Source organism: Semicossyphus pulcher, unplaced genomic scaffold, assembly GCF_022749685.1.
Source record: "Semicossyphus pulcher isolate SPU_LCO1_2020_fin unplaced genomic scaffold, fSemPul1.0.p SCAF_18, whole genome shotgun sequence".
Taxonomy (NCBI): domain Eukaryota; kingdom Metazoa; phylum Chordata; class Actinopteri; order Labriformes; family Labridae; genus Semicossyphus; species Semicossyphus pulcher.
Genome location: NW_027211691.1, coordinates 24,604,509 through 24,630,072, shown reverse-complemented (window position 1 = coordinate 24,630,072; position 25,564 = coordinate 24,604,509). Strand labels below are relative to the sequence as shown.

General features: G+C 45.3%; 1 protein-coding gene across 2 annotated transcripts in view; it reads left to right on the top strand.

Annotated features, from left to right (window-relative positions):
* Positions 1-25,564, top strand: part of rps6ka3b (ribosomal protein S6 kinase, polypeptide 3b) — a 55,227-nt gene that overhangs the window by 18,683 nt on the left and 10,980 nt on the right. For both annotated transcript variants that reach the window (XM_069666927.1, XM_069666926.1), the window contains exons 3-14: positions 17,973-18,089; positions 18,599-18,680; positions 20,650-20,730; positions 20,915-20,994; positions 21,901-22,007; positions 22,423-22,460; positions 22,590-22,732; positions 22,886-22,956; positions 23,540-23,628; positions 23,813-23,877; positions 23,965-24,067; positions 24,165-24,274. In XM_069666927.1, the coding sequence (XP_069523028.1) occupies positions 17,973-18,089; positions 18,599-18,680; positions 20,650-20,730; positions 20,915-20,994; positions 21,901-22,007; positions 22,423-22,460; positions 22,590-22,732; positions 22,886-22,956; positions 23,540-23,628; positions 23,813-23,877; positions 23,965-24,067; positions 24,165-24,274 (1,086 nt within the window). The remainder of the gene's footprint in view (positions 1-17,972; positions 18,090-18,598; positions 18,681-20,649; positions 20,731-20,914; positions 20,995-21,900; positions 22,008-22,422; positions 22,461-22,589; positions 22,733-22,885; positions 22,957-23,539; positions 23,629-23,812; positions 23,878-23,964; positions 24,068-24,164; positions 24,275-25,564) is intronic.

Sequence of the window (25,564 nt, the reverse complement as noted above, 5' to 3'; positions counted from 1 at the left end):
GATTGACAGTGATATTGACGTTTAAAATGCTCCGCCCCGCTGCACATCAAATCAAGCGCTCCCTAAACTAACAGCCCCTCCCCCAGGGGGCGATGGAGAGGATTGGGCCTCACTTTTGGGGGAGCTGGCGTGTCAGGTGATGAGCGCCTACCTCGCAGCAGCAGTTTAGAGTGGAAGAGTGAACAACAGAGATGGTGGGAGAAACTAAAGTCAAACGTCTGAACAGAAGACGAAGAGCTGGTCCCCTGAAACGGCTCGTCAGCGCTTGTTTGGAGGTGTTTCAGGTTTAAGTGATGTGAAGAAGAAACAATAATCAGCAGAGAGGTCATGAAACCTGCGTCTGCGTCGCAAAGCAACACGACTAACTTCATGAAGCAGCTGAAAGAACAAAGTGCAGCATGATGAGTGTGTGAAGGCCGAGAGGAGGAACAAGCTGGTCTATGGTCTCATCTCTAGTGTGAGTCAGTGGGAAGGTTGAGGGCGGGGCTACACTGGGATTGAAACGTCACTGAGGCCTGAAAACAAGCCTTGTTTAACATTTGTTCTAAACACTCTGATGAGTTGGCTTTCTATTTAGTCAGTAACAAAGTAAGTTTATCTAAAGACTGATTTGTTGTAGCCAAAATTAGAATCTCAATTAAAGGGCCAGTTCGCCAATTTTTTCAGTCCTATCATGCTATTCTGGGGCTCTAATGCCATCATGGTAGGAAAAGCAATTTTGCTCTGTGCCTTTGGAGGACGCTATCCACTTCTCCAACAGGCCCTGGAAAACCTTCGCCAGACTACGTAAAATGCGTCATCTGGCGGAGGCCAGGGAGCTCGCTGAACTACACTTCCTCAATCTGGAACGCTGCCTCCGATGTCATGTCTCGTTCAGAATCGTCAGGTTTGAAATGTCGACTGCAGACCCGAAGATGTTTTAGACGATCCACCGGTATATTCTCGTCGTGTTTCAGATTCTGTCCCGCTCTGAGCCGTTGCCTGCAGCTAAACGGTCATATTTCACTCCAGCATCTCTCGCTGGGCTGCTCCTTTCAGAGGGAGAGGCGCAATGCATGCTGGGTGTTGTAGAAATGTAGACTGGGCGAAACCACGAGCTGTTTTACAACTCTCTCCACAGCTATGGCGCCAATTTCAAATATTATTGCTTCTATTGATTACAGAGGACACCAGCTGTGACTGACAGTAACCAATCAAGCGCTAGCATTAGCTGAGTTTGTTTACCTCTTTGCTCGTCTCCGGCTCCACCCTCTTCTCCAAATATGGTCACTACCTGTCTCTTAAAACAGTCTCTAAACGCAGATGTAAATGTCAGATGAGCTTGTGTACTGTGTGCCGTCTTTAATTATAAACCAGCATCCTGTTGTTGTTGTCGTCATTACAAAGAGTAATGAGGGGAAAGATGGAGCCAGTAAAGTGATAAGCTGAAAGACAAACATCTCATGTGATAAAAGCAGTGAAACAACATCTTTATCTGATGTGGAGCAGTGAGAGAACGCTCCGGAAACTGACCCTCAAACTCCAAACAAACTCCTCGCTGTGGCTGATTTAATCCTCATATGTGCAGGAGCGCACACACCAAGACATTTAAACATGTGTGTGAAGGGAGGAGGAGGAAGGAGGGAGGGAGGGAGGGAGGGAGGGAGTGATGGGGAGTTTCCTTCTCTGGTAGTGAGATGCAGGAGAGAGGAAAAGAGACCCTCCCCCTCTCGACAGTCTACCTGACCCGAGCTGGAATTTGGCGTGGACACTCGAAACCATCGTCTGCACTCATTTCTATCCCTCCTCCTCTTCCTCCTCCTCCTCTTCCTCCTCCTCTCTGTCTCCTGTGGAATTTCATGCTCCCCCTCAGCACTCACACCCTCACACATCATCCCTTTGATACCCACATCTAGTTCCCCCTTCTTCTTTCTCCCCTTCTTTCCTTTCCTTTTCCTCCTTCTCTTATCTCCTACTGTAATCCCTTTCCATCCTCCTCTCTTCTCTCCTCCTTTTTTCCCCTCTTACATTTTGCTTCTTTTCTCCCCGACCTTCCCCTCCTTTACTTGTCCTTTCAGTTCTTTTTCTTTCCTCTTTCCAATCCCCTCATCTTAACCTTCCTTTCCTCCTATGTTGTCTTCACCTCTTCTCCTCCTCTCCTCTTTCTTTCCTTTCCTCTCTTCCTTTTCGTTCTTTCCTTTTTTCTCTCTTCTCATTTCCCTTCCTCTTTCTTTCCTTTATTAACCTTTCCTTGCTCCTTTGTCTCCCCTCTTCTTCCCCTTTTGGGTCATTCCATTCCTCCTTCCTTCCCCTCCCTCCTTCCTTCCCCTCCTCCCTGGCGTACTTTTTTGCTTCCCTCTTTCCCATCAATTTCCTGGTTGTCCCCTGTCCTCTCCATTTTTGGTCTTTCCTCTCCACTTTTCCTCCTTTTCTGTCATCTCTTCCTTTCCCCTCCTCCCTCTCCTTCTCTTTTGCCTTCCTCTTTCCCATCCTCTCATTTTCCCTCTTCTTACTTTCCTCTCCTCCTCCTTTCCCTTTCCCTTTGTCTCCCTTCTTCTCCCTTTTTTGGTCTTTCCTCTCTTCCTTTCATCTCTTTCCTCTCCTCTCCTCTTCCTTTCCTTTCATTCTTTCCCTTTTATTTTGTCTCCCCCCTCTCCTATTTTTTGTAATTCCTCTCCTCTCCTCCACCCTTCCTCTCCTCTTCCTTTCCTATCTTCTTCCTGTCACCTTTCCTCTCCTCTCCCCCTCCTTTCCTATCCTCTTCCTGTCACCTTTCCTCTCCTCTTCCTTTCGCCTCTTCCTTCTCCTGTCTTCCTCCATTTCTTTCCTCTCTTCCTTGCAACTCTCTCCTCCTCGTAATTCCTTTCCTCTCCTTCCCTCTTCCCCCTTCTTTTCATTTTCATTTCTCTTTCATCTCCTCTTTCCTTCCCCAGCCTCTTCCATTCCTCTCCTCTTTCCTTCCCCCTTTTTCCTCATCTCCTCTGCACTCTTGTCCTCTCTTCCTTTCCTTTTCTCTCCTCCCTCTTTTGTTGCATCTTCGGACCTTTCTTCTTTAGTGTTGCTTTCATACAGTTCGTTTTGTCTTAATCACATTTTTACAGGATCATTGTGTTGATATTAACACAGACGATGCATTCACTGACCTGTGGGAAATCACGTTACTGTGCCTCAAAGGCTCCTTAGTCATAAACACACGAACATTAGAGGAGAAGAAGTTGAAGATTTGTCATGTCCTCTGTCTTCCTGCCTGTCCCACAGTGACATGGTGTGTGTGTGTGTGTGTGGCTGACGGGAGGCCTCCAAGGACAGATGTGTGCCTTCCTGTACAGATGTTGTTGCCAGGGAAACAATGACAGGACATGCTTTAATCGCCGCGATGAACAGCTGGAGGACTTTCCTGCGTGTGTGTGTGTGTGTGTGTGTGTATGTGTTTCCCCTCAGCGCTCAGTGCTGTCACAAGTTGGTCAGTCAATCAGTTTGAGCTGCGTTGTGACAGCAGAGGAGCGACGATGAAGACACTTTTATTTCACATTTTGAACCGGCAGTGTCAGGTATGGTTTACACACACACACACACTTACACCGGACACACACACACACACACATACACACTCCATGCAGAGACACAGACTGTTATTACAGATTGTCTTTTGTTGGCTGTCTGTGTTTGTGATTCACACAGACTCTCTTTGGCATGCCTGTAGTCGCAGCCTGTTAATATTGTTTTAGGTGTGTGTGTGTGTGTGTGTGTGTGTGTGTGTGTTATAAATGGTCCCCTATACATATATATATATATATATATATACTAGCCGTCCTATAGCGTTTCAGGAGTGAGGGGTGAAATCTAAATGTCCTTCTGTTTTGTCCATCTTTCACGCGGGGTGAAGGTAACGTGATTTGTTTTTTCCAGCAGGTTTCCCAGCATGCTTTGTGTGATGTAAACAGAAAGTATGCTGTTGCCAGGGCGTTTGTGAGATAGCTTTCCGTTTCACCTGAGCCTTGTTTACATTTTAGTGAGCCTCCACCAGGAAATTGGAGTCATGCAGGAGCAGCTGTTAGCTCTTCCTGTTTCCACTGTGACCTCTGATACTGAGGAAAATGTCTGACTGTGGAGACTTTGAGGAACAAATGATATCGTATGGAGTTTTACATGTTTAGTATGAATGCAGATGTATGCAGGTTTATTCCCTCTTTGTGTCGACATGTCCTCCTTTTAGCGCCTGGTGCTAAGTTTGAGATGCTAATAACTGTGTTTGGAGTCTGAGGAGAGTGTGAAGCAGCAAACCAGCGTAAAAACTGATGTGAAATGTGGGGCAAAGAAGAGAGAGGTGCTGGCTCACACACACTCACATGCTGCATATCTGTGTGTGTGTGATGTAATTAAGAAGCTCCCTCATCCTGATCAGAGAAGCTCGATTGGCAACAGATGAAGCTCTTTGATTTCCTCTAATGAGGGGAGAGAGAAGGGAGGAGGAGAGAGAGGTAGAGAGAGGTAGAGAATCAAAAGAAGATGGAGGGAAAGAGAGAGAGGCGGGGAGAAGAATAAGAAGACAGATGAGAGGAAGAATAGGGAGAAAGCGGGAGAGAGAATAAAAGGAAGGGAGAGATGGGGAAACAAAGAAGGAGGGGTGTGAAAGACTGAGAGAGAAAGAGACTAAAAGAGGAAAAATGGAAGAGGAGAGAGTGAGAGAGAGAGAGAGAGAAAGGGAAAGAGAGGGGAGACAGAAAGAGAGAGGTAGAGCGAGGTAGAGAATGAAAGGGAGAGAGAGAGGGAGCGTGGACGGACGAGCGCACAGACAGTGGCTGCACTGTCCAACATCACTTTCATGTGTGTGTGTGTGTGTGTGTGTGTGTGTGTGTGTGTTATGGACGGATTACCATGGTAACGCTGTTGGCATGGCGACAAACTTTTTCGTCTGCGAGCTGCCCCCCCTTCCTCATAACCCCCCCTCCCTCCCCCCTCTCTCTCTCTGTCCCCATCTCACTTTTTGTCACTGTCTCTTTACCCTTTACCCCCCCACTCTCTCTCCCTCTCTCTCTCTCCCTCTCTCTCTCTCCCTCTCTCTCTCTCTCTCTCTCTCTCTCTCTCACTGTCAGTAGATGTCTCTCGCCCCCCTCTGTTTGGTTCTATAATAACCAGAAGAGAAGGATTTCGTCTAACGGAGAGAATTTAGTTTAACAAAAAATGATGCGAGTGATGTAATGTTGTAAAGATGTGATAATCCATCAGCAAGAAAAGAAAAAGAATAATAAAAGGTATTATTATATATTATATTATATATATGTATATATTATTATAGGTATTGTTATAAATGTATTGAGAAACAAATTATTTACACTTGTTTAGAAGAAAACAAACTTTTTATCAGATCTTATTTTTAAGCGTGTCGTTGTCGATCACAGAAAGGCACTCTGGGAGTTTTTTAATGTAGTTTTTAAATCTTTAAACTTTATGTTCTCCAACAGTTGTGATCTGAAGTCACACAGTCTGAGAGAATATAAACTCCCTCACTCTGAATCCCCTCTGAGCTTCTCTGTAGATCACTTACAGCACAACGAAGGACACACACACACACACACCTTCATCTGCTGCGACTGAGACATACTGTGTGTACATTTAAGTGTGTATATCTGTGTGTGTGTGTGTGTGTGTGTGTGTGTGTGTGTGTGTGCTGTGATTGAGGATCTTGTCTTGCCAGCTCCTGAATAAATGATGATGTCCTCCCTCTGCTCCTCTCATCAATTCTTAATGCTCTCTCTCTTTCTTTTCTTTCTTTTTCTCTCCCCTCTTTCTCCCCCCCCTCTCTCTCTATTTTTTCTCTTTTTGCTTTCTCTCCCTCTCTATCTCTGTTTCTCTCTCTTTCTCCCCCTTTTCTCACGTTGTCTCCTTCTCTTTTGGGTTCTTTTTGTCTTTAGTCTTTTTCTCTTTCTCTCCCTCTCTCTCTTTTTGTCTCTCTCTTTCTCTTTTTTCTTCCTTCTCTCTCTCTCTCTCTCTCTCTGTCTCTCTCATTCTGTCCTATAAAGTTGCTGTAAATCATACCAGCCTCTCTCCTCCGTCACTTTTCCTCCTTCATCCTCTTTCTCCTCCATCTTTATTTTCTCTTTCTTCCTCTCTGTCTGTCTTTCATATTAGATTTGTCTTTCTGTCTTTTTTTATCTTCATATTGTTTTCAGATTTACAAAGAAGATACGATAGATTGTTCTCGTTAGCCTGTGAATCAGTGGTTACCATTGAACTACACTTCCCAGAAACCACCTGTCAGTCAAACATGACGTCTTCTTCTTTGGTTTGTCTGTTAATGCGTTCATAGATTCTGTAGATGGAGCTCTTTTCTTCTGTTTCAGTCCTGGAGGCTGTGAGTGCTCTGAGGACACCAGCTCTGTGTGTGTGTGTGTGTGTGTGTGTGTGTGTGTGTGTGTGTGTGTGTGTGTGTGTGTGTGTGTGTGTGTGTGTGTGAGTGTGTGTGTGTGAGCGAGCCTATTAACTCCTTATATTTATCCCTCATGTGTGTGTTTGAAATGTTTGGCCCCGTCAGATTATTTTAAATACTTGCATACAAACATTTTTTATTACCGAGGGACTCTCTGATCTTTGAAAGGTGACTGTGTGTCTTTGTGTGTGTGTGTGTGTGTGTGTGTGTGTGTGTGTGTGTGTGTGTGTGTGATATTTGAGCCTCGGGCAAGGCCAGCGGAAATGCACTTTATGCCTCTAACCTGACAAATCCCAAGCGTGTGTGTGTGTGTGTGTGTGTGTGTGTGTGTGTGTGTGTGTGTGTGTGTGTGTGTGTGTGTGCGCTGTCCATCCGGCCTGTTAATTTGATTGCGTAACGGGCTTAGAGGGGCGCAGATTGTCTGGAATGGCATCCCGCTCGCTCAATCCGTGAGAGCTGCTGCCATGGAGAAGCTTTCCACACACACACACACAAACACAAACACACACACACATTTACATTACATTGACATTTGAGGCCTTTAGCTGATGCTCTTACCCACCGAGAGCACCAGCAGAAAGAGCTTTAGATCACCAGGATTTCAAAGCAACCAGCCGTTACAATGTCTCTCTCTCACACACACACACACACACACACACACACACACACACACACACACACACACACACACACACACACACACACACACTATAGGGATAAGAATGCATAACAGTCTGCTTGGTATTACCAAAGTCCCACTTGTGTCTTGAGTTAATAAAGGACATGCAAGTGATGCCGGAAATGTGGCGTCACTTTTCTCTCATTTCCTTTCTCTCCATCACACACACACACACACACACACACACACACACACACACACACCCACACACACCCAAACACACCCAAACACAAACATGCACTCTTGAAACCTGCCATCCATCACTGCAGTAAACTCTGTCACCACCGAGCACTCCTCCCTTTTCGAGCCAGACTGTAAATGTACTTAACGGCTCTCAGCTTCTCGGGCTGAAGTTGCTGGAAGAAGCACTCCATCATTCAGACTCGTGTTTTGCCGATTTGTCGTCATATTACGAAGAAAAATGGCGGTCGACTGGTTGACTGTACGAACTTTTTGTCATGTCGATGCAGCGATCGGGGCTAACGAGCAGTGTCATTTTAAGTTCATCTCTTTCATTCTCGTAAACATGAGATCCCAGGAACACCAGGAGGGAATATCTTCAAATTTGCCAGAACGGCGGCTTTGTTTGGATAAACTGGTGGTCAAAGGTCAAAGGTCAAGGTCATTGCCTCTCCCCTAAAATCATCCACTCTTAATGACACAATTTCAAATAAATGTCTCATATGATTAAAACAATGAGGTGACGACATTTTTACCCAAAAGGTCAAAGGTCAACTTTACTGTGACATCATAACGTCCTGGAAAAAAAAACTTTTCTGGCCATTACTTAGTTCCATTTCATTCCAATATCTTCAAATTCCGCACGAATATCCACTGGGACTAGAGGATGAACTGCTTAGAGGTCAAAGGTCAAGTCAAGTTTCCTTAGATCTCTCAAAAATGTTTTTGGCAATAACCTTAAATTTCATACACTAATTATGACATAACTTATGCAATTGTCTAACGACATTTAAGGTTTTAACCAAAAGGTCAAAGGTCAACTTCACCCTGACATTGTAATGTCCTGAAAAAACTATTTTCTGGCCATTATTCAGTTTTCATTTTATCACGATATCCAAGGAACATCTTTAGGGAGTGTCTTCAAATTTGGCTCGAACATCTACTTGGACTGTAGGATGAACTGATCAAAGGTCAAAGGTCATGTTCCCTGTGACATCATAATGTCCTGAAAGAACATTTTTCTAGCCATTGTTCCTGTTACGTTCCTGTAAACGGGATATTTCAGGATCGTTTCCACTTGGACTCAAGGATTAACTGCCTAGAGGTCAAAGGTCAAATTTCCTGTGCTCTCTCAAAAATTCATACTATGTCAATTATGAGTAAAATTCAAATAAACATCTATAACCATAAAACCATGAAATTATGTTTTTTGCCAGAAGGGTCAAAGGTCAAGTTCACTGTGACGTCATAATGTCCTGGAAAAACACTTTTCTATGCCATTCTTGTAAACGTGAGATCTCAGGAACGGAAAGTTTGGCACACATGTCCGCTGAGACTCAAGGATGACCTGATTTGAATTTAGCGGTTAAAGGTTAAAGTTTAAGGACCCTGCGACCTCCTGTTCTAACCCACTGTCGTTAGTGCGATATGTCACTTTTTTTTATATCCGTCTGAGAGAACGGCACCATGACTGGTTGATTGACGTGAAACTAATGTGGCCTCCTTTTGCCCTGTTTTGTTTTTAGATTAATTTCTTTGATCAATGAACCAATAAGACATCGTCCAAAGCTGAACTACAATTCTGTGATGATGGATGCAAACTGCACCCTGACTACAACTGTCAGGCGTTTTTTCTAAGTGGCTCTGTTTTGGTCTCCACCAACGACTGAGAAATAACTGGCTATTTAACTAAGAGACTGAAAGAGACGTGCAGGAATGCTGCCCCTGTCTGCACCTCCACACTACATGCAGCCCTTTTGATACAGAGTTAATGTAAAACATATAGATTAGTCTTGTGCCCCTCTTTGCTTATTTCCTTATCCTTGTCTTTGGCTGGGTCCACCTTCCTTTTGTCCTCCCTGGCGTGTGTGTGTGTGTGTGTGTGTGTTTGTGTGTGTGTGTGTGTGTGTGTGTGAGTGGAAACACAACGCAACACAGCGAAGGCGACAACAGGTGGAGGTAATCCAAGAAATGTCACGCACCCTGACGACCGTCCACACTGGCATTGTGTACATTGTGTTTGTGTGTGGTTGCGACAGGTGGAGGATTTTGAGTGGGGTCTGTCTCAGTCCACATTGTGTCTGCACATTGTGTTGGAGAAGGTTCTGTGCGTCAGCTTGTGTTTGTCGGTTTAATGTCCAATATGTCTTTATGTATATATGTATATGTCTTTATCATTGTGCATCTGACTCCTCTGCAGAGCTCTCCTTCTCTCTTAAACAAATTTAATGTCCCGCACACGGTTCAGGCTTATGGAAAACTCTGATAAACTTGTAGCCTGATATCGGAGTTTGTTGTGTCTCTGAACTCTTCATGCTAACAGCAAAGTTTTTGGCTGCTTGGAGGGAAGATAAGAGAAAGTTGAGGAGTCTTGTTAGAATGAAATTTGCTTGTTGAAGGTTTTTCTGCAAACTGGAGTGGGTGGGTGTGAAAATAGACGTGGGGGTTCTTGTCCTCGTGGTATTCTCTCATTGGTCAGACAGTTATGTGAGTGTGGAGTTGACGGGGATCTCCAGGACACCTGATGGAAACACTGGGTGGAAGGTTACAGCTGCATGTTAGAGGAGCGGAGGGGGTGGGGGGAGTCAAGGGGGGATCCCGCTTCCCATCCCAATTTGGATCACTCTCCCTCCCCTTCCTCTGGGTATCCCCTCTCACTGCCTCACATACTTGTTTGCCTGTCCCGGTCCAAGTCGCTCGCTTCCACACTCTCGCTCCTCACAACAACTCCGAGCTTCTCTGAGTGATGACACACTGCACGGCCGAGGCCAAACCGCTGCGCGTGAGCGCCCTAACCGGCCTCGTCAGAGCGCTGAGGAGGCGGCTGAAGGCGCTCAGGCGCCTGCTGCTGCTCGCTGGGACGGATGGCAGCCCCGAGCGTCCAGCCCAGACAGTCGATGGCGGCCGGTGGGAGAAAAACGGGCTGTTAAAGGGGAAAAGTGAGGGGAAAGTTTTAGGCTGTTATGGAGCCGCAGAACACACCGACATGGCTGTGAGTAGTCCTCCTGAGTGTCTGTGTGTGGGTCTCTTTCTACAAGCAGACAGTGGCAGATTAACTTTCCTTAAATGCAAACACTATAAACAATATCTTCTTCATTTGTTTACGTTTGTGTTTGGAATATTTCAGTTTAATTTCTGCTGTAAAAGCGATAAAACAAGCAGTAAAATCCGTCCTCTCACCTTTGAGTTTGGATAAATGATATATTATAGCTGCTACTAACAGCTTGTGTGTAAGAGCGGCAAAGAAGACCTGATGTCTTGTATTAATCGCACGACAACAGCAAAAAAACAACAGTGCCGTTCAGCCTTAGCCACGTCTAGCAAAATGTCAGAAATCAATATTTTCTCATCACAAATTTAAAGGCTTCATTTTAAAAAGACAAAGTTTAGATCATTAAAACAAGTAAAAAAATAAAAAAGCATTTTAAAGTTAAAGAAAAAGTGTGTCTTCCTGCTAATGTTAGCTTAGCTCGTTTCCAGCTGCTCAGTTTGGGTTCTGCTGGTGTGCTGAGTCAGGCTGTACAGTCAAGATAGCAATTGAATCACCTCCATACACGGTTAGGAGTATGCAGCTGTTTAAAGATAATAATAATATGTATAAATATTGGCATCAGAGGGTTTCTTGTTATTGGTCAATACTTGAGTATTAGAACCGCGATCACAAAGGAAAGGATGGCATCGATCAGTTCTGGCGTCTGATCAGAGACAATCATGAAGGAGCTCCGGCTTCGTGTGTTATCTGCTTTGAGCGCAGCCTGAGAGGAAGGTGTTTATGTTTGTGAGATCAGCTGATGCTGAGGTGCTATTTCAGAAAGCAGATGGCACCCAGACAGAAAATTTGCCCTTTTTATCAACATTTTTTTGAATGTTTATTCTGGAAACATCAGTTTTATAATGCTGTTTAATCTGAGGCCTGTGTTAGGATCACAGAGAAGTACAGCAAATATCCAGCACAGGAGCAACACAGTAATGTAGTTGTGATGTACATAAGCTGCTCATGTTCAGGAGTGTGTGTGAGTGAGAGGAGTCAGGGGAGTCATGTTACCACCGCCCTCGTCCTCTGTTACTCTGACGTGTCCTAAGACATTTACCGGAAACACACACTCCTCGACTGTGTTCATAACCCAGTGTAGGAAGAGGCGCTTTGATCCTTTACTTCATTTAAAGTGTTAATACTTTGGTCTTAAAGTACTCCGGTATTAGTCAAATACTTTTATACCACAGTTAGTTCTGACCAAGTAATCTGATTGGACATTCCATGAGCAGCGCAATAGAGAACAACATCGCTGGGACTTTTCACTCTGTGTATCACTCCGCCTCAGCCAGCTGTTCTGAATACAGTTAACTAACATCACAGCAGAGCGTGTATGTCTACATTGATCGAGCTGGTACCTCTGAGTCACAGCAGACTCTTACTTCACTGGCTGATGATCAATTAAAACAAACAGATACATGAACATGATAAAAACAGCTGATCTGTGGTCACCCGGACACAGAGTGCAGGAGGATGTTTGGGTTGCTTAGCAACAAAAGTCACATTTCAGTTAAGTTGGGGAACTAGTTGAGTTGGTGGAGCAAAAATAATCAGTTGTTTATTGTTACTGTTTACTCGTATTTCCCGCTTGTGTAACTGTGATCATCTACGACCGAATCACAGCCGAGATGATATTCAGTACAACATCACAGGCGGTCGGTCCAGGTGTAACCCCGCCTCTCGCCCAATGACAGCTGGGATAAGCTCCAGTCCCCCTGCGACCCTGAACGGGATAAGTGGTATAGATAATGGATGGATGGCAGGGGATAGTGACAGGGTAGACGGTGGGGGTCCTGGATCCAGGAAGTGGTTGCCTGGCAGGCGGGCTGGCTAAACTAGAGCTGGACTTGCAGGGTTCCTGTAGGAGCTGCAGGGTTCATGTAGGAGCTGCAGGGTTCATTCAGGCTGGTGATTGCTGACAGGCAGGTGTGTCAGAGGGGAGAACTAAAACTCACCAAGCAGTCCTCACCCACATACAGACGTCACGGAGGAGGGACCGTGACAGCCAGTGTGCTACAGTTTGACGTACTGGTTATATAAGAAAAGCCACTGCTGTATGTGGCACGCTGCTAAAGATGTTTGCACATAAAATCTTTAAATTTCAAATAAACTTTGGTTTTAATTTTAAAAACACACCGCCCCCGCCCCCGCCCCCGCCCCCGCCCCCGTCTTCATACATGACCCTGACCTCGGAGGAGAATCCCCCTGCAGCCAGAGACACATGCTGCAGAGGCTGTTGCTGATTCCCCGTCTGTCCAGAGGGTTACAGCGTGTGCACAGTTTATGTTAATGTGATATGATGTGTGTAATGTGTCCGTCGGGGAGGTCTGCTGCTCACGAGGCCTCTTAATTAGATCTGATGGAGGACAGACGATGTGAAGTGTTGCAGGGCGGCTGTGCTGCGTCCTCTCCAGCTGTTTCACTGACTGCGCTTTACAGACGCTTGTGTTAGTGTGTTTCAGTTCATATGGAGAAAAATACTCCAACATTTTTATGATAGTTAGACCTAAACAAAGATTAGAAAAGAGGCTGATTTTGATTTTAAAAACTCTTATTTTCTTGGCTGATCGCCCTTCTTAAAAACAGACACTTTAGTGTGCACTGCTTAAAGCAGACAAGAGGGAGGGGACAGAGGTCGCAATAAACATGTTGCATTTCTGAAATCAATAAGTTTCCGGGGCAGCTAAGGTCTGCACCCGACACAGGTGGAGCAAATTGTGAGCCTTGTTCCTCGGGAAGACGTTCTGTGATGGATCAGTGTAGATTCCATTTTGTTTAAGGCGAGAGCAGTCTGTGAATCTGCGTCCGTTGGGAAAATAAGACTCTCCCGTCTGCGACTTTAGAGCTGTGTAGTTTAGGTGTGCGTGCTGAGCAGATTACCCATCAGCTATACCCTTGAGAATACCTCAACACCTAAAACGAAACAAAGTTGAAGATAATGGTGCGTTTCATTTGCCTCGGAAGTCGGAATCGGGAATTGGGAATGACGTCACACCCCAGGTGACCGCGCTCCAGTCCAGTCTGTGGTTCCAGTATGAGCGGATATGAGGTCCACAACATGTCCACAGACAGAAGTTGGACATTTCTGTGAGTACGGCTGATTTAATGACACACAAATAAGACAGAAGTGATAATAAACAGTTAATACTACAGCTTTCATTTACTGTTGATGCACGGAGATATGAGGTCGGGGGGGTTCCTCCGACTTTCCGAGTAGGAAATCCGATCTCAGGGGGCGTTCCAGTTGAAATTTCAGACTGGGAACTTGAAAATTCCGACTTCGGAGTAGAACTGGAACGCACCATAAGACAAAGATGAGACAACTGTCTATAAGTCAGTTACTCTTTCAAAGACTCTCGATGCTGTTGAAGGTTCTAATGTGAATGTTGTTTTTTGTGCTGCGGCACTCAAGAACTTCTTATCGGAGTTTTTCCTGAATTCTTTTCATCAAATTGATTTTAGTTTTTTTGTATCTATTTTTGCAAAGTGTCACATTTCTTTGGATGTTCTTACTGCTCTGTTTTTAATTGTGTAAAGCACTTTGAATTGCTTTATGGATGAATGGTGCTCTATTAATACATTTGCGTCGCAAATATGAAGAAAACATAAGCCAGGATTTCTCTCTCAGCGTGTGTAAATGTTACCTTCTGATGGAGACCTGAGTTTAATGGTTCGTGCTTTGACACTGTTTTGATGTGATCAGATGAAGAACAAGCAGCTATCAGCAGTGCTGTGACCAAGTCATCTTTGCTCAAGTCTCAAGCAAGTCTCGAGTCATTTTTTCTTGGGCAGGTCAAGTAACTTTTTTTCCACCCCACATCCAGCACTCTGACCTGTAGTATCCGCTCTTTATAAAGAGAAAACACAAGGTGTTAGCAGCTCGTCTAATAATAATATTATTGTCCAGTTTATATAACCTGTTCAAAAAGTATGACAATGAATTGTATCTGTATTTTCTTGGCACAGACGCAGCCATGATGATGGTCTGCTCTGAGACCGTGTTGAGGAGTAACGAGTACGACTGATGAGAATTCTCTTTGGGGGCTTTGATGTTGCTTGTTGCCATAGCGAGGAGTTTGACTGACAGCCAGTCATCCAATCATGACAATCACATACGGGGGGCTTTTTGAGTCGTTCAGTCATGATTCCCCGTCTGCGCTGCGTACATACTCGATAGTTAGACAGAAAGTTGACAACATTTAATTTAATAATTTTAAATTTAACAGCTAACATTCAAATTTATGAACACACGCAAGTCATCCGAGTCGTCATGGCTCAAGTCCAAGTCGAGTAACAAGTCATTTATTTTTTGTCAAGTCAAGTCGCAGTGACTCGAGTCGACTCAAGTCCAAGTCACCAAGTCGAGTGAAAACGAAACAAACTTCTGTTCTAAGTTGTTTTGGACTCAGGAGGGACGTGTTGCAAACACAGTTATTATGTCAAACTTACAGAGCAGCAGACAGATGTAAACTGAGAGGTATACGTAAATATGCACTCTGTAAGATTTGTTTATTTAATACGTTTCATATCATTATCAGAGTATTTAACGAGGCTCATCCTAGCTGTGTCTTCATCTGACTGACCAAATGCTGTGAATGCATGAGCCACGTCTGCAGGGCCAAATCTGCCGCTCTGATTTAACATGCTGAGTGTGTTTGCATGATGCATGTACAGAAAATGTTTAACTTTTCAGTCATGATTCAGTCTTTTGTGATGCATTCATCGCGCTTGTTTATTTTTGCGATGGCACTGAAGCTACAGTTTACTGCTCAGCCCGAGAGCGAGCGTCCCGAGAGAAACCAGATATCAATGTTGACGTTGAAGATTTTTACCCAGACCCCGATCTTCTGCTAACCCTAACAGAAGTCTGTGCTTAATGCTATAAAGAGTCATAGTTAGCTGCTGTAGTGAGCCAAAACTCACTCACTGTCTGTGTGTCTGCTGTCGGTTTGTGTGTGTGTGTGTGTGTGTGTGTGTGTGTGTGTGTGTGTGTGTGTGTGTGTTTCTGTGCAAACACGAGATGGAAATAAACCAAAGCAGGGACAATGACAGGTTAGAGAGGCTGGTAGTTAGTAAGGCAGTGTGTGTTTTTGTGTGTGTGTGTGTGGGCTCATCAGGTGTGTATATGCACGTTATGTTGGGTCCGTATGTGTGTGTGTGTGTGTGTGTGTGTGTGTCTTGAGAGCACAGGTGCAGGGTTTGCAGATTTAATCCTGTGATTAAGAGGTGCTACATGAGCATCCTGTCGCTTCGGCTCTGATCCTCCATCTGTGTTCTGACTCACACACACACACACACACACACACACACACACACACACACATATTTGAAGTGGCAACATTCCTAAACTCGTCATCTTCTCTGAAATGTTTTCTCTCAGACAGTCGGCAGCGTCCAAACTGTGTTTTTGTTTTCCATCAGCTGTTCTTGTTGTCGGCATGGCGAGCTGCGTTCAGATCGCTCTGATGGAGGACCTCATTTACATACAGTGTGATGTTCACATTTGGTGCTGTTGATATGCAGCGTTGATGGCTTGTTACTGTGCATGTGTAGCTGAGAGAGAGGCTGCGTAGAGCTGCAGAAGCTGTAAAGTATATAATTGTTCGAGTGGGGTTTGGGGGATATGTGTTGATAAGGGATATGAAGAAAGAGGACGTGAACAGAGACAGCACATCCTGAGTAACAACAACCACAGTCAGTCAGAGGTAATACAAAGTTCTCCACTGACTTTTAGTTCTCTCTTTAGGAACATTTTAACACTTTTATTTCTAAATAAATATTTACAGTGACGTATTCGTACTTTTACTCAAGTCATGTATCTGAATTCTTCCTCCACCACTGCACGTGTGTTTGCAGCCGCTCCTCTTTCAGCCTCATCCCATGAGGAGGAGAGAGAGAGGTGCAAACCGGAGAGGAGAGGTGAGAACGGTTCAAATAAAGATAGAAAAAGAGAGGAAGTAGGAGGGATCCAGGGGGAGGAAGGGAGGGAGGGATTCTCAGAGGGAGAGAGAGAGGTAGACGCAGAATGAGAGCGAGAGAGAGAGAGAGAGAGAGAGAGGAAGAGTGTCAGGGACGAGCAGAAGCCGGCTGCATCCTGTAGCCTGGCAGTCGATGCTCAGGAGCATGTTAGCGCCGCAGAGCCTCATCCGCAGTCGGGACTACAGGACCCACAATGCACTGGGATACCCAGCAGCCAACAGGTCACCCACCTGGGAGATACAGGTATGGAGGAAGGAGGGGGTGAAGAGAGAGGGGTTAAAGATGGATGAAGGATTTGGTAGTGCATAGCAGAGCAGAGCAGAGAGGATGATGGGAAATGTATTTACCTGTGTACCTGTTTGTTATGGGTGTGCGAGCGAGGACGCTTCAGGAAGAGTTTGAAGGAGGGATGGAGGATACACACACACTCGCAGTCACACAGCATCATTAGTCACTCAGCTGCAGCGGGAAGCAGGTATTGGGGGTGGTTCCATGACAACTGTGCATCCTTGAGTGTGTGTGTGTGTGTGTGTGTGTGTGTGTGTGTCCCGTTTGGGAGCGTGTGTGTTGTGATTTCCCACCGAGCGGATGACGAACATTCAGAAGCCTTTCTCAACCTGTTGTGTGATTCACTGCGATGTGAGGGAGACCACACTGAAGGAAACATGCTCGAAACACTCTCACATTGTGGAAGTTAACTTCTGGATTTACCTGCTCTCGCCTGCTGCTTCGTGTACTGCATTTCCCAGAATGCCTTTCAAAATAACACCCAGAGAACATGCCTGAACTTGCTCCATTCAGCTGCTGTCATTTTTGAGTGTAGGAGGGAGAAACAGATGTAGCTTAGAAGAACTTGAACCTTGTGTTAGTTAGTCAGACCCCACCCTGTCTTGTGGCTCAACTCTTGCAATGCATTCTGGTCTACGGAGGCAAAAATGAATCAGAGATTCTTCTGTAGAATTCCTTGAATTATGGCTACATTTCAAACGGTGATTTAAAGGCAAACCTCAGTGATGTTCACAAAACTGTTTTTACTTAACTCAAATGACAAAATGACATTTGTATGTCGCCTACTTTTATACACTTTTGAGCTTTATTTTTGCTAGATATTTGAGTTTCTGTAAAGGGAAATGTTTGTGCAATGGCATACAAAGATTTGTAATTAAAGTCGTTACTAAACAGGAGGTCTAAGGCTGCAACTATCAATTATTTATAATGGGGAAAATGTCTATCAGTATTTCCAAAATCCCAAGATGACAACCTAAAGTTTATTTTTTTCCAAATATATTTAGCAGTAAAAAAAGAGTTATTCAGTTTGTTTGCTTTTTTAGAAAACGTTGTATTCTTCATCTGAAACGACGTCATGAACATGGCAGCTTTTGTCAAGAAGAACTGTATGTCCACATGGAACAGTTTGTGCTTGTTCTAAGTGAATCCACTGTTATCCAGACGCCGTTGAAACAATTTGGCCCATATTTGAGCTTCTTTGTGATTTGGATCCGGGCAAAAGTCCAAGAGATGTTCTTCAGCCCATGCTTCATGTTTCCACCAAGTTTCATGAAAATCAGGCCCCTTGTGCTTCTTTAATCCTGCTGACAAACAAACAGCACCAAAATCAAAACCTCTTTAGTATAGCTAATAATGATGTCGACACTGATGTGTGTGTGTGTGTGTGTGTGTGTGTGTTACAGGATGACGTGCCGATCAAGGAGATCAACATCACGAACCACGTGAAGGAGGGATCAGAGAAGGCCGACCCGCGACAGTTCGAGCTACGCAAAGTCCTGGGACAGGGCTCCTTCGGCAAGGTAGCACGATGTGTGTGTGTGTGTGTGTGTGTGTGTTTATATATCTGTAAGTGCTCGTGTGTGAGTGGGCTCGAGTGTGTGTGTGTAAGTGTGGGTTTCATTTCCACTCAAATCCCCGTAATGTTTCCCTCGTGGCTGTGTTTGAGAGCGCGTTGCCACAGAGACGGGAGGCTGAGGGCCCTTCACACTCCCGCTCAGTATCATCGTCTTTATGAATGAACAATTAGCCTCCCGCTGGAGCGCTGTGTGTGTGTGTGTGTGTGTGTGTGTTTATGTTAATCTGCATAAGTATGACCTAGAAAAAGGGGCGAACCCAAACAAACTGTTAGACACAAACACACACTTTAAAGTACTAACTCATGAACACACAGAAACACGCTCTGACACCCTTTTCAACCATTATGAGTAATCACACAGTGCTTCAAACTCTTCATACACACACGTTACATAAATACATCCACAGGTGACTTTCACTTCATGTTTGTGTGTGTGTGTGTTGATGCATTCAGGTGTTTCTGGTGAGGAAGATCACAGGACCTGACGCCGGTCAGCTGTACGCCATGAAAGTCCTGAAGAAAGCTACACTGAAAGGTACGAAAAGAATCAGTCTGTGTTTTTCTCTTGTGCGCGGATCCAAAGAAAAGACCCAAACCTGCAGAGTCAGCAGTAACGTGGGCGTCGTGGTGAAGAGGGAGCTGAGCCTGAAGGCAAAGCTCTCAATTTACCAGTCGATCAACGTTCCAACCCTCACCTACCATGAGCTTTGGGAAGTGACCGGAAGAATGAGGTTGCGGATACAAAATGAGTTTCCTAAGGAGCTCAGACATCCGGAGGGAGTAGAGCCGCTACTCCTCCACATCGAAAGGAGCCAGTTGAGGTGGTTCGGGCATCTGGTTAGGATGCCTCCTGGGCGCCTCCCTGTGGAGGTTTTCCGGGCACGTCCAACTGGGAGGAGACCCCGGGGCAGACCCGGAGCTCGCTGGAGGGATTATATATCCCACCTGGCCTGGGAACGCCTCGGGATCCCCCAGGAGGAGCTGGGAAATGTTGCTGGGGAGAGGGACGTCTGGGTCACCTTGCACCCGATAAGTGGAGGAAAATGGATGGATGGTGTAGCTGGTGTTAGAACAGGAAGCAGAGAAATCGTTTTTTTTTTGTTTTTTTTTGGCCTCTCAGAGAGAGGACAGCGGATAGAGTCGGAAACAGGCGAAGAGAGAGTGAGGATGACACGCGGCAAAGGGCCGAGGGCGGGAGTTGAACCCGGGGCCGCTGCATCGAGGACTGTAGCCTCTGTATGTGGCCGATATAACGTCTGAGCTAAACGCGCTCTTATCTTTGTTTCTTTGAGGGCAAAGTTTTAGTTATTTTTCTCATTATGTCAAAATAAAAAACATGGCGCCGGCTCTGTTCAGCCCGGAGTGTGTCAGCTGTAAGAAACAAACAGCTGTAAGGACGTATTTGAGATGTTTATGAACTACGCTAAAAGACACACATTAAGGCTAAGTCTCTGTCTTCATGCATTTGCATAGAGACAGAGGTTGCATTTCTCCTGCACTGATGGGTGTGTGTCCCCTTCTCCTGCTCTACACTGTAGTCCTTGCTGTAGCTTTTTAAAGCCATATTTCCTGACATCCAGAAACTTTTATACACACTGCATCTCCTGACCAAAAGGGACTTTGTGCTCCGTGTTTCTTTGTAGCGTTGCAAACAAAATAAACACATCGCCCTTCACATCGTCGGGGTATAAAATGTCGCTTTGACAGGTTTCTCAGGAAGAGTCTTCAGTGTCTTGAAGCCATCTTCACAATGTGGACGTCTTTTCAACAAGCACACAGCTAATCGGGCCTGTCAGGCTTAGAACTCAAGAAGCCTGTTGGTTAGAGGTGAAACGTCTTGAAGAACTTTCAGAAGTCCAGGTGCTTTTTGGATTAAGCCTCGAACTAATTAGTAAAACAGAAAGACGGGAGTTTAGGGAGATTCTGCCTGGATCGAAGGGGCAATTAGGAAGGGCTAATAATCCAAAATAGACCGCTCAAATATGTCCTAAGTACATTTTGTTTTAACACAGAAGTTCGGGTCAGACATACATGCAGCTCCTTCTTCAGTTTACGCTCCTTCCTTTCAAACATAGCTCTTATTCAGTCATTTGTACGTACGGCAGCAGATTGTTCACAGGTGGACTCAGAGCGTGTTTGCTCCGCCGTCATCGCTCAAAGGGGAATTTCACACCTTAACGTGAGACCAAACGGAGGTACAAAGAGCTAAAGAGGTGCATGAAGGGAGGAAGGGGAGCGATGTTTCACTCAAGCTGATGAGCCATCTGCTGGAAGAAAGAAATACAACATCCTCCTTTATTCTGAGCTTCTTTCTCTCCTTTCTTTCTTTCCTTTTGTATATTTCTTGTTGTTTTTCTTCCTCCCTCTCTCAGTTACTCATCAGCTGCCATCTGTGAGTCTCTCCAGCCAAAATAGACGCCAAATAAGGGAGTCTGTTTTGTTTGGGCTTTCACTTTGTGCTTTATCTGGTGATTTATGTGTTTTTCCACTCTGTGTGTTTCCAGTGCGTGACCGGGTGAGGACGAAGATGGAGAGAGACATCCTGGTGGAGGTCAACCATCCCTTCATCGTCAAACTGCACTACGGTGAGTCAACCAATAACAGACCTCCTGTGATGACTCACCGACGCCACAGCAGCCAATCTGAGCTCATTACTCCGCTTTTAGCAGGCAACAGACCTTTCTGTGGAAAGTATTCAGCAGGCAGGGAACTTCTTCGACTTTATTTATAAATTCAAACCTTCTTTCCCTCTTCTCCTCCTTCCTTCAGCCTTTCAGACGGAGGGGAAGCTCTACCTGATCCTGGACTTCCTCAGAGGAGGAGATCTCTTCACCCGTCTCTCTAAGGAGGTAATAACTCTCACCCCTCACCTCAGCGGGGGTGTCTCTGGTGTGCAAACAAGGAGAGGCCTCTTGGAGTGAGATTTTTGCATGAAAGACATTGTGATTCAAATACAATATAAGACGCAGAGGCTCCCTGAGAGGAGCTTTCCTGCTTCACTCCTGTCAGGAAGTCAAGGCGTAAATTGACCCCTTTTCACACATCCCAGACACTTCGCACTCCCGACAATTTTCCGGAAAATTTCAAGACAGTCTGCCCCTGAAATTTGCTCTTTCACACGTCCCTCATGTTCCCTGTCGGGCGCAGGGAGGGGTCATGATTCTAACACAGCTAGAAGCTCCTGAATCTCTTCATCTCTTCCAGCCTGCAGACATCTTTGCTGTCGTCTTGTGAAATGATCCTTCTTTTTAATCGTCCTGTTGTGTGTCGCTCTTCTGGTTTCACAACAGTCACACGATATTAACGTCATCACCCCGCCCCCTCACTCGTGATGAATGTTCCCGACTATTACCTGCTGCGTTCACACATCAGCTCTTGCGGACCTTTTACTCAGAGGCTGCAGGAAAAACTCTGCATGAAGTCAGGGGGAAAAATTTGTTAACACATGCAGCCCACCCGGACAATGTGGGGACGTTTTCAGGAGCGCAGTGCTGTGCGTTTGCCAATATTACAGTTGCAGTGATGTAGGCATGGCGGTTTATACAGCAACACCACGACCATTACTCTTCCCCAGCACACATGGTTTCTTTCTAACTTGTAACTGTAGTTTGACGTGGCACAGCTGATTAGCTCCTCTAGCAGAGTCTATCTGCAACCACAGTAAATTCTAGTGTTTCACCACACTGAAAGAAATTAAATGATATATTTCTTTACATATTTAAGTTCATCTAAAAACCCTGATATGTGTGTTGCAGGTGATGTTCACAGAGGAGGACGTGAAGTTTTACCTGGCCGAGCTCGCTCTGGCCCTCGATCACCTTCACAGCCTGGGCATCATTTACAGAGACCTCAAGCCAGAGAAGTACGCACACACACACACGCACACACACACACGCACACACACACGCACACACACACACACGCAAAAGGACAAATCCTACTTATTATACCTTTTAATATTTTATATTTCACTTCTATTTGAGTTGTTATTTTGTTTTACTCTTATTACTTAATGTAATTTTGGAGCAATCTTGTGCTTTAACGTCCGTCGGGATTAATAAAGTTCTATCTTATCTTTATATTTGTAGAGATAGATACTATACTTCAAGACTTAGACATCCACACACCTGCTAGTCCCCATATATAACTAAAATAAAAACAATCATCAAGAGGGTTTCGGACATGATTTAAAGCAAGACCTCCAAAATGTCCCCTGTTTGCTGCATTATAACAGAGATTTCCTTCAGAATATAACAAAACAATTTCTGTCATTTCAGCATCCTGCTCGATGAGGAGGGACACATCAAGCTGACCGGTGCGTAACGTTACACCTGCACTGTGTGTGTGTGGGTGTGTGTGTGTTTATGTCTGACGATAAGACGATAATATCACGCTGCTGCTGATAACTCCTTTATGGCTGGTTTCTGTGTTTGTTTGTGTTCAGACTTTGGCCTCAGTAAGGAGTCAATAGACCACGAGAACAAGGCCTACTCCTTCTGTGGGACGGTGGAGTACATGGCGCCTGAGGTTGTGAACAGGCGAGGACACACGCACAGCGCCGACTGGTGGTCGTACGGCGTGCTCATGGTGAGAAGACGCTGCTCATTAGTTCAGTCACACTGCTCATAAAGTTGCCTAGCCGTGCTCAGAGCCGACGGTTCAACATCATAAATGCAAGAAGAAATACATTTGACTGTTGAAGGAGTCATCAGCTGTGACCTTGTGTGTTCTTTCTCTCAGTTCGAGATGCTGACGGGAACGCTGCCGTTTCAAGGCAAAGACCGGAAAGAGACGATGACCATGATCCTCAAGTACGACACTTCATACCGTTCATGCACTCATATCCAATCACCTCCTAACAGCTGTTATTACAGCCTACTGTACATCTGAGAGGAGACAGAGAGAGACTCTCCTCCCTCCCTCCGTCCACAGAGTGAGCCCAGGGGAAGGTGAAGGATTCTTATTAGAGGAGATAAAGTGCAGCACTCAGGAAGACGGCGCAGAGGACAGATTAGAGAAATCGACTCAAGTGCTTTTTGATAGAAATTTCTATCAGTGAGGGAGGAGGAGACGAGGTGGGAGGAAGGGAGGGATGAGAGGTGAAGGAAAGAATCATGTTTGAGCAAACAGAAACAATTCACAGGAAGTATTAACCCGTCCTGTTTCCTCCGTCGTCTCTCTTTCACTCTTCATGTCCGTACGTCAAGAAATGCTGAGCAGACTCTCTGCAGACTGCTGAGTGTGCTTCCTGTGTGTGTAGCACACTGCCGTCTAGTCTTTCAGTAGTTGGATATACAATATGAACATCCTGCAGATATTCAGTCTGTTTTAATAAAACCTGGCTCCTCTGATAGCAGCTCTCTCTCTGAGCTCTGTGTGTTTGTGTTTCTGCAGGGCTAAGTTGGGAATGCCTCAGTTTTTGAGTTCAGAAGCTCAAAGTCTCCTCAGGAACCTTTTTAAACGCAACCCCGCCAACAGATTAGGTAAACGCTCTGTTTTTATACTCATATACACCTTAACAGTTAACATCAGATTCCCAGTTGGTCACACTTTTGCACTCTATGACAAACACAATGTCCTACTGCCTCAAATAAACCAAATGTGGATTAATCCGCCGCTGAAAATAGTCCCTGAAGATGTGCTCCGTTTCCTCCTGTCCGCTTGCAGGAGCCGGCCCAGACGGCGTGGAGGAGATCAAGAGGCATCAGTTCTTCAGCACCATTGACTGGAATGTCAGTGACTCCATTCAACAGTAGATTAATGTTACTTTTGATGATTTAGTCCTTGATTGTGTGCCTCACGTTCCCTCCTCCCTGCAGAAACTGTTCCGCAGAGAGATCCCCCCTCCCTTCAAACCGGCTGCAGGACGACCTGACGACACTTTCTATTTTGATCCAGAGTTCACAGCTAAAACACCCAGAGGTACCGCCTGTCACTTCCTCCTCCTCCTCCTCCTCTGCTCACACCACCGAGCTGAACTACATCCTGAATAAAATTCTGCTCTGTGTTTGTGTCTCAGACTCCCCGGGGGTTCCTCCCAGTGCCAACGCCCATCAGCTGTTCAGAGGATTTAGTTTTGTGGCAATAACAGAAGAGGACACACAACCACTACCCACTGCTATTGTACAGGTACACACACACACACACACACACACACACACACACAGCAAAGTTTAACACATCTCGGAGGCAAAAATAGGAAATACTGATACTCTACTGATAGGTTGCTGAAAAATCTCCCATGTGATCAGTGTTTTATGTTATTTTGTGTTGCCAAATATTGTGTTCAATATTAAGTAAAATTCAAAACACCAAAGCCACACAAGAACACAAACAAGCTAACCAAGTGAGGCAGCGGTGGACCAAAACCGTCAGTGTTCTGTGAGGTAAAATTACTGCTTCTTTGAGACAGAGAGAGAGAGAGAGTTGCGACATCACAATGGTGGATCATGGAGCATATTGGACCTCCACTGACGCGACTCTCTCTCTACATGGTTCTGGATACTTTGTTGGGGGAGTAGGCGGGGCTGCCCCTTCGCTGTCCTCACCTACAGTACGTCCGCAGCGCGCATATCCAGGGGTAGTTAGTTTCGTCTTTGTTTTAAATGTGTCCGTGGGTTGGTCTTAACAGAAAACGATCTTATTTACATTAGAAACGGGACCTTAATCAACACACAGCGAAAACAACCGTATGAGCCGAGACGGAGAGCGAGCGAGGGGGAGAGAGGGAGAGAGGGAGAGATCTCACCCGACTTAGGGCCCAATCAGACAGAGTGCGTGTTGCAGGCTGTAAAACGCGAGGCACACCGCACTGCCTTTTTTGTTGAAGCCTACAGTTAAAAAAAGAGCAGCTCGCTGCGCCTTTTTTTCTACTGTTGTTAAGGCAACCACCGAATCATAGCTGTCATTAACCTTACCGTTATATTGTAAACTGACAGAAGGCCCGCCTCTCCTTTCATCCGATTGGACAATCAGAAAAAACATCCATAACGTCGGGCGCTTCTCTGCCTTGAATTGAAGTTTTTCAACTCGAGGCGCTCAGAGCGTTTCCTCAAAAACGCGAGGCGCAGAGAGCAGAAAAACGCGTCTCATTGAAAACAATGACAAAATGCCCCCAGCTGCTAAAACGTGTTCTGTCTGATCGGGCCCTTAGTCTGTAACATGATGTTATTTATTTGTTGTAACTAACATATACACTTATGGCCTGCGGGAGACTTATGACTATGTTTTTATTTCAAAGAAAATTTCGCAGGAACTGAAACGACCCGGGGAAACACTTCAAAATAAAAGATTCCAGATCGGGCTTTTACTTTGAAAAAGCACAATTCACTTTCACCCTGTATTTTGACCAAGAACAGCGCGCGGCTCGTGGTAAAAACAGGCGAGCCTCCTTCAGCAGTGTGAGGACTCTCATCTGTT